The sequence below is a fragment of the Orycteropus afer genome, unplaced genomic scaffold (assembly GCF_000298275.1).
Source record: "Orycteropus afer afer isolate SDZICR_OR568_19922 unplaced genomic scaffold, OryAfe1.0 scaffold00006, whole genome shotgun sequence".
In the NCBI taxonomy this organism is placed as follows: domain Eukaryota; kingdom Metazoa; phylum Chordata; class Mammalia; order Tubulidentata; family Orycteropodidae; genus Orycteropus; species Orycteropus afer.
Genome location: NW_006921593.1, coordinates 23,057,653 through 23,066,781, shown reverse-complemented (window position 1 = coordinate 23,066,781; position 9,129 = coordinate 23,057,653). Strand labels below are relative to the sequence as shown.

Sequence of the window (9,129 nt, the reverse complement as noted above, 5' to 3'; positions counted from 1 at the left end):
CTTTCAATGACCAAAGACCTGGCAGAAAACGCCCCAAGTGGAGTCCAGCAGCAAACTGGGAACGGGACACCTGATGTCTCCCTTCTCCAGAGGGTGCACCGGGCGGCGTTGGGGGCTTCAGGGACACAGATGCTGTGCAACAGCCTGGGGGACTATCGGTTTCCCGGGCACGTGGGCAGGCTGCTGGACTCTGCCTCCTGCAGGAACATTCCACTTTCCAAACATGAACTCCTGCTTTTATGGAAATGATGCACGCGCACAGTTGTACACAAAGGGAAGCCTACTTAAAGGATCCCACTGAAAACTGAACCTCCCCTCTACCCCTTACTCTGCTAACAGCGCCCACGCGTTCATTTAGAATATGCTGGAGGGACTCCCTCACCACACTCTGACTGCCGGGGCCCAGTTACGGCACCCACGCTGTCTTGGCTCCGCGATATGGAGGAGCCTCTGCCCTGTGCGCCATCCACACAGGCAGTCAGACAGTGCCAGTGCTGGGGGCGGGCAGAGCAGGCGAGGGGAGGGCACGTGGTCACACCACATGGGCGGTCTGAGAGGGCGTCCGTGTAGGGAACAGCAGACATCATGTGGCCAGCGGACGGAGGGTGATACAGTTTTGTGGGATGCTGTCTTGACCTGTGTTGAGGCCCCGGACAGCGGCCAGTCAGTTCCCCTTCTGGGCCTGCTGTTTCAGTCCACACCCCATCCCAGAATGCTCACATTCCACCTGCTCTAGGGCAACGTGTCAAATAGCTGGGGACAGCCCCCTGCCACCCCACAGCTGTGATTATTCTAATTAGACAATCCACAGGGATCAGGAAGTCTAGCAAACCCCATCCGAAGTGCCACAGTTACCAAGTCCCAGGGCTCCTGCCTGCAGCTACCTGTCCCCAGGTGCCACCCCCTGGTGCCCGCAATGGCAGCCTTCTCTCCTTGGGAAATGTGATTAACAGCTCCTCGGTTAATCCATCCCCAGGTCCCTGCATCGTGTCCTGCCATCTGAAGAACCACCTGTCGTGGGGTCAACTCCCACTCTCACGTGTGTCCAGGCAGAACTGGCCTGCGTTGGGTTTTCAATGGGTGATGTTTTGGAACTAGCTCACCAGGTCTTTCCTCAAGGCACTATGGGTGGACTCACACTTCCAGCCGTGTGATTCGCAGTCAAATGCTTTAACTGTTAAGTGCTCAGGGATGCCCCCCTTATGGAAAAGAATTTTTATATAAAAAAAATTTTTTTAAGTGGTACAGGATCAAACATCTTCATCTGTTCCTAGAGTACCAGACCTGTGACTTTATCAGCATGGTTCTTAGGACGAGATGCAACTGATTGGGTGAAAGCCCCAGAGTTAAAAACTCTCTGAGGAAACAACAGCACCAGTGCTGGCCAGATGAGAGCAGACGCAGGAGGCATGGGGGTAGCTGCCGTTTGGAAATACTTGACTTTGTGTCCTTACTGCATTTTTCAGGCATTTTCCACAGTGGCACTAATAACCAGGTCACCTTGGCAGGTCATCGTGTGCTGGGATTTATCCTGAGGGCGGAGTGGAACTAAAGGAATTGGATAATAGTTCCAGCAAATTAGAATGGAAATATTTGAAAGCCCAATTCACACACTCGCAGTTCTCACCAGATGAGAGCTATGCTAATTGCGCTGAACAAGGGAGAAAAGAATTACGTGTCAGTACTGGGCACACGTCTTAGTCTAACAGGATTAGAACATTTTCCTGTACACACGGGACTGATTTCCATGCTCTCAACCACCTAGGAAATCCCTCGCATCACTGCCGCTGAGCAAGAGAATGTTTAGCTAAAATCTTACAGGTCAAGACAGGCCCGAGATTTAGAGGATGCTCTCATCCTGTGGGTCTCTGGTTAAAGACATGCCTTTAACCCACTAGAAGGAACTCCAAACACGGAGGCACAGGCACTCTTGACTGTGACTGGATGCCTGCAGCCTCTTCTAACTGGGCACCTGAACTCCCAGCCTGTGCCGCGGGCTGGGCTGAGAGAAAGACACCCCTCACTCTGCGTCTCACCCACACCTACCTTTGTATAAGTTATTTCCTTCCTCCATTGCCTGAAGGAAAAGGCTCGGGGACATTTTCCACCCCTCCTCTTCTTCCTGTTCAAAGCAGAACCGTATTTTTGTTAATCACAGGCCGACTTCATCTATGGAAGCGAGACAGAAAAAGGTAAGGCTGTCAGTGGTTAAGGCATTTGGCTGCTAACCAGAAGGTTGGTGGTTTGAACCCACCAGCCCCTCCATGGATGAAAGATGAGGCAGTCTGCTTCCGTAGAGGCTGACAGCCTAGGAAACCCAATGAGGATCGCTGTGAGTTGGAATCGACCCAATGGTGCTGAGTTTGGTTGGGTCGTAATTACTGTGTGGTAGTAAAGCACACTGGGAGCCCTGGTGGTGCAACAATTAAGCACTTGGCTGCGAACGGAAAGGCTGCTGGTTTGGACCCACCCAGCGACTCTGCAGAAGAGAGAGCTGGTGATCTGCTCCCATAAAGATGACAGCCCAGGGAACCCTAGGGGTCAATGTCTACATACAAGGTCGTGATGACGCAGAACCACTCGACAGACCTCCCGTCAGCGAGGAATAGCCTCTTCTTCCTTTTTCATTTTTTTTGCTCTTTGTGACAAAACATGGATCACAAAACATTTACCATTTTAACTATTTTTTTTAAGTTTCATTTATTTTGTTGTTGAGAATATACACAGCAAAATATAGGTCAACTCAACAGTTTCTGCCCATACAATTAACTGACTTGCATTATATTCTTCAAATTGTATAACCGTTCTCACCCTTCTTTGCAGTTCCTCCCTCATTAGCATAAATTCACTACCCCCTAAGGCTTGATTTCCTCTTCACATAATCTCATAAGGGAAGCCCCATCGTTATGCCTTTCACTTTATAAACCAGGAAACCGAGGCTGAGAGAGGTGAAGTGACTCACCCAAAGCCACAAAGCTAGTGTGTAGCAGAGCCAGTTTCTGCTTTGGACAGAGGTGGCTGAGCTGGGATGTGGGCGGCAGTGAGCCCAGGGGCCTGAACTTGCAATGAGCTCGAGGCTTGGGACCGAATTCAGAGACTTCTTGGAACAGAAATGTCTGACTCGGTTGTAAGTTACTTCCTGATCTGATCTTCCACATCATTGTAACGATTTTTAACCGCACAATTCTGTGTTGTCCATTTTCAAACATTTTTAATTCCCCTCAGTGGAAACTCAGAACCCATTAAGCCAGACACAAAAAAACCGCACTTCACACAACTGCTTGCATGTGAAGTGTCCACAACAGCCCAATCCACAGAGAGAGAAAGCAGACTGGTGGTTTCCAGGGCCGGGGGTGGGGAACGGATGACTGCTTGGTGGGTACAGAGTCTCTGCTGGTGGACGGAACGTTCTGGAACTAGACGGGGTGGTTGCACATTATAAATGTACTGAATACTACTGAACTGCATGGGAGCTCTGGTAGAGTAGTGCCTAAGGCACCTGACTGCTAACCAGAAGGCTGGCGGTTCAAACCCACCAGCCACTCCTTGGAAGGACGATGGGGCAATCTACCTCTGTAGTGATAATGCCTTGGAAACCCAAGGAGGGGTCACTATGAGTCGAGTCTGACTTGATGGCACATAACAACAACAACAGCATGCTTCAAAATGGTTCATTTTACGTTATGTGAATTTTACCACTGTTTTTTTTTTTTAATTTTTATTGCGATTTGGGTGAAAGTTTACAGAACAAATTCACTTTCCATACAGCAGTTCACTATACTTTGTCTCATGACATTGACTACAATTCCTCACAGTGCAACAGCTCCCCTCCCATTTATTCCCCATAGTTACCTCTTCCCTGTGTCCTTCCCTCCATGCACCCCTGCCCCCTGAGCTGTCTCCCTGTGCACACACAGCCCTTCTATTCTCCCATGATTGTTGTCTCCAAGGAAGGTATCTACCTCAGGTAAACATTCAGCTCATATGCCTGTCTTTTGTTTGGCTGGAAGTCACAGGTATGGGTTCTATTCCAGACCTGAAGGGCAGCTAGGGGTCATAGTCTCAGGGGTCCATCAGTCTCTATTAGACCAGCAAACCTGGTCCTTTTTTTTTTTTAATGACTTTGAGTTTTGTTGCACATTGTTCTCCCACTCTATCCAGGATCTCCTACTGCGATCCCCCTTTGAGTGGTTGACAGTGGTAGCCAGGCACCATCTAGTTCTTCTGGTCTTATAATTGTATAGGCTGAGGATCGCATGGTGTACCAGTCGCTAGGACTAATTGTTTCCATGTGTCTTTGGTTTTCTTCATTCTTCTTTGTTCTGGATGAGACAAGACCCATCACATCTAGATGGCCACTTGCAAGCTTTTAAGATCCCAGTCGTTGTTTGCCAAAGTAGGAGGTGGAACAATGTTTTTTGTGTAGTATGTTATGCTAACTGAGCTTGATGTCCTCTGTGACTATGGTCCTGAGCCCACACAGGTCCAACTACTCACTCCCTCTGGGTAGCTCACTGTGGCCAAGAAGTGACTACAACCTTGTCCCTTGTCAGCTCTACTATATACCTGGGAATTCTTACAGAACATACAAATACACTTGAAACATTGTCTGCCAACCCTATACATAGTCATGGGCACACTCCCCCCTGCATAGACATACCTAATAGTTCAGCCTGTCCACCCATCTATCCACCCGTATATCCATGTTTGCCTTCACTGACAATGCAGTACTGTATGTGGAAAACGGTTCATCTTTGTTGTCTGTACCTACCATGTACCTCTCTGTCTTCCTCTTCCTCAATGCCACCATGTTGATCACTCACATTTGGTACGTTGCCTTTCCCTTCACCCAAATCAATACTTGTCTCTACCTGTCTTACAGTGTTCCTTCCCCTCCCCTCCCACCTCTGGTAACCCACAAAGAAAATTTCCTTCCATATATAAACCTTTCCTTGACTTTTTACAATAATGGACTAAATACAATATTTGTCCTTCTGTGATTGACTTATTTCATTCAGCATAATGTCCTCCAAGTTCATCCATGTTATGAAGTGTTTTGCAACTTCTATGTTATTCTTTAGGGTTGCATAGTATTCCATTGTGTGCTGTACCATAGTTTGGTTATCTATTCTTCTGCTGATGGACACCTAGGATGTTTCCATCTTTTTGCTATGTAAATAGTGCTGCGATGAACATGGGTGTGCATATGTCTGTTCTTGTCATGGCTCTCACTTCTTTAGGATATTTACCTAGTAATGGAATGGCTGGCTCAAATGGTAATTCTAATTCTAACTTTTTAAGGAATCACCATACTGCTTTCCACCATGGTGCTATCATTTTACAGTCCCACTAGCAGTGCATGAGAGTTCCAATCTCTCCTTATCCTCATCAGCATTTGTTATTTTCTGTCTAGTTGAACTTTGCTACCAGTGCTGGGGCAACATGGTATCTCATTGTTTTGATTTGCATCTCTCTAACGGCTAATAATTATGAGCATTTCTTTATATGTTTGTTGGCTGCCTGAATATCCTCTTTGGTGAAGTGCCTATTCATGTCTTCTGCCCATTTTTTAATTGGATTATTTGTCTTTTTATAGTTGAGGTGTCAGAGTTTTCTATAAATTCTAGAGGTAAGCCCCTTGTCAGATATGTCATTACCAAATATTTTTTTCCCAATCTGTAGGTTCTCTTTTGTCTCTTTTGGATAAGTCTTTGGAAGCACATAAAATTTTAATTTTTAGAAGGTCCCATTCATCTAGTTTCTCTTCTGTTGTTTGTGCATTTTGCGTTATGCTTGATATTCTATTTATGCCATATATTTAGAGCCCCTAAATTTGGCCCTAGTTTTTCTTTGAGGAGCTTTATAGTTTTTAAGTTTCACATTTAAGTCTTTGATCCATCTGGAGTTAGTTTTTGTGAATAGTGTGAGGTACAGATCTTGTTTCATTTTTCTGCAAATGGATATCAGTTTTGCCAGCACCATTTGTTAAACAATCTCTTTCCCACTGAATGGATTTTGGCCCTTTGTCAAAGGTCAGCTGACCATAGGTCAATGGATGTATTTCTGGGTTCTCAATTCTATTCCATTGGTCTATGTGTCTGTTGTTGTACCAATACCAGGCAGTTTCGACTACTGTGGCTGTATAGCAGGTTTTGAGATCCAGGAGTGTGAGAACTCCTACTTTGTTCTTCTTCAACAGTGTTTTGCTTATCTGAGATCTCTTTCCTTTCCATGTAAAGTTAGTGATTGTTTTTTCCATATCCTTAAAGAATGTTGATGGGATCTGGATTAGGATTGCATTGAATGTATAGACTGCTTTGGGTAGAACTGCCATTTTCACAATGTTCAATCTTCCTGTCCATGAACATGGTATGTTCTTCCACTTACATAGATCTCTTATGATTTCTTGAAGTAGTCTTTTATAGTTTTCTTTGTATAGGTCTTTTGCGTCCCTGGTAAGATTTATTCCCAAGTATTTTATGTTTTTGGTAGCTATTGTAAATGGTACTGATTTCCTTATTTCTTTTTCAGCAATCTCTTTGCTGGTGAGTTTTACCACAATTTAAAAGTACATGTGCATCCCGAGAACAGCCCCTCTGGGCCTCTGAGTGTTTGGTTTGCTCAGCTGGAGTAAACGCTGGCCAGCTGACACCTGTTGGAGGGTGTGGTTATTCTTCGCTGTCCCAAGTCCTCTTTATGTCACCGCAGTCCACTGTGTCTGCTCATTAGCATTATTTTTAGAGCCATTTTAGGTTTAGAGAAGAATTATGCAGACATCACAGAGGGTCCCACATGCCCCTCTCTGCAGTTTCTCCATATCCTGTCTTGGTGCCTGTGGCATGTGTGTTACGACTGATGAACCGTTGTCGGTACACTGTTACTCACTGAAGCCCACGGTGCACAGCAGGGGTCACGCTCTGTGTTGTATGGTCCTGTGGGCTTTGACAAATGCTTCATGTCATCAGTCCACCATGACAACATCATATAAGACAGCTTCGCTGTCCTGAAGATGCCCATGTGCCCCCTGTCCATCTACCCCTGAGGTGTCTCTGCAGTCTTGTCCCTTCCAGAATGTCACAGGCTTGGGATCAACAGTATGTGGCTTTTTCAGACTGACTCCCTCACTTGGCAGTCAGGTTCCTCCGTGCCTTTCCATGGTCTGGGAGCAGGCTGTTTTTCATGGCTGCACGTTGCCCTGCTGTATATGGACACAGCTTCCTCGTTAGTGTTTTGTCTACACTCTCTGGATGCACAGGGACCAGCCTTTAACTCACTTTGTGAGTCATGTCCTTAGAAAAGGGATGTTGTCTGTCAGCACTTTGCAGCGTGCTTGCACGTTAGTGTGACATGTCACTGCTGAAATGGGAGACGTCATTGTGAAAGCCTCCAGGATCCCCGTGTGTGTCCCATGTGCTGACAAGTGCTGTGCTGGTCCCTGCTTCGGTCCCAGGCTGGTGGGAATTTTACTCCACAAACATGGAATAATGTGCGGATGATAACACAATGCTCACTGCAGGGCCTGGAGATCTCTCCGGCTTCATGAGCAAGCGTGAGACCATGCGAAGCGGACCTCTGGCACGAGGCTGCTCCCATCCACAGCCTGAGCACATGCAGACTCGGCCACATGCTTCCTATTCCAACAAGCACAACTCGGATCAGGCTACATGTCTGCTCAAGAACCAGCTGTGGCTCCCCACTGCCTCCCAGAACCCAATGCACAGGGCATGGCTGGTGCCAGTTTATGCCTCCCTCTACCCCCAGCCCTCCTCTGTGTGCTCCACCCTGGACTCCTGGCCAAGCTCTGAGGCCATTCTGCGTGTCCCAGCTTGGCTTTTGCTTAGTAGTTTCTTACTTCCACACCGGCAGTTAGGGCCCTGGGGACACTCCAATGGACAAGGGACTCCTGTCTTCCCAGAGCTCTCAGAGAAGTGGGGGGTCTCTTGGGACTTGGCAACTTCAGTGTGACAAAGGGAAGTCCAGGGGAGTGCTCACTTTGTGAGGGGCGAGGGAAGGCCTCCCTGGAACCACAGCGTATGAAACGTTTGGGAGGCTGTCACCAGGCGATGAGGTCACCTACCCTGCAGAACCTGAAAACCCAGGGAGCAAGGAGTCCCGCCCTCCTGGACTCCCAGCAAAGCAGAGCTCACTGGCTAAGAAGCACTGGTCATACATGGAGCTCAGAGTTGGCCACTGCCCGTGCATGGCTTCTGGGGGACACAGGCAGTTGAGAAAACCCTGCAACTGAGGCCAGAGAGAGAGCAGCAGGTCCTTGGAGGAGAGAGAGGAAACTCCAGACAGAGGGAAGCCACAGCCCCAAGTGGTGTCTGCGGATGCCGGTCACTGTCTGCATTCCTTCTGTCTGACTCCCTTCTCAATTACCAAGAGGCATAGATCTTTATTACTTTATAGTCAGTGTTTTGACATCCACTCTGATGGACAGAATTGTGTCCCCCCGAAATATTGGCTGAGCCGTCGTTCTCAGTATTATGTAACTGTGCTCTGTTTTGTGATCTGATGCAATTATCCTATGTGTTGTGTTGTAAATCCCAACCTCTATGATGTGAATGAGACAGGATTAGAGGCAGTCATGTTAATGAGGCAGGATGTAATCTACAGGATGAGGCTGTACCTTGAGTGAATCTCTTGTGAGATATAAAAGAGATTCAACAGACCTGCTGAGATGGAGGGACCTCAGCACCACCCAGAAAGCAGAGCCAGGAGTGATGCTTGTTTTTTAGATCTGGGTTCCTGTGCTGTGAACCTCCTGGACCCAAGGGAAGACTGATGCCTCACCTGGATTCCTTAGTCTCACTTGGACTCGGGCATCGGGTCCTAGGGTATGGACACAATGGCATCTATAGTGGACCAAACCTACCAGGGGTCATGGAGATGGTGTGGGACTGGGCAAGCATTCATTCTGTCACACAGAAGGTCGGCATGCGTAACAGTAGTGACAGAAATTAGGTATTATATGATCCTACCTCATAAAAAAGGAGCTCAGGTGGCACAGTGGTTAAGGCATTTGGCTCCTAACCAAAAGGCTGGTCGTTTGAACCTACCAGTTGCTCTGAGGGAGAAAGATGAGGGAATCTGCTTCTGTGGAGACTGACAGCCTTGGAGACCCTGTGG

General features: G+C 47.4%; 1 protein-coding gene across 1 annotated transcript in view; it reads right to left on the bottom strand.

Annotated features, from left to right (window-relative positions):
* IQCA1 (IQ motif containing with AAA domain 1) overlaps positions 1 to 9,129 on the bottom strand; it is a 174,590-nt gene that overhangs the window by 63,259 nt on the left and 102,202 nt on the right. The window contains exons 9-11 of the mRNA XM_007941621.1: positions 8,041 to 8,054; positions 6,182 to 6,225; positions 2,047 to 2,122 (exon numbers count right to left, since the gene is read on the bottom strand). Coding sequence (XP_007939812.1) covers positions 2,047 to 2,122; positions 6,182 to 6,225; positions 8,041 to 8,054 — 134 coding nt within the window. The remainder of the gene's footprint in view (positions 1 to 2,046; positions 2,123 to 6,181; positions 6,226 to 8,040; positions 8,055 to 9,129) is intronic.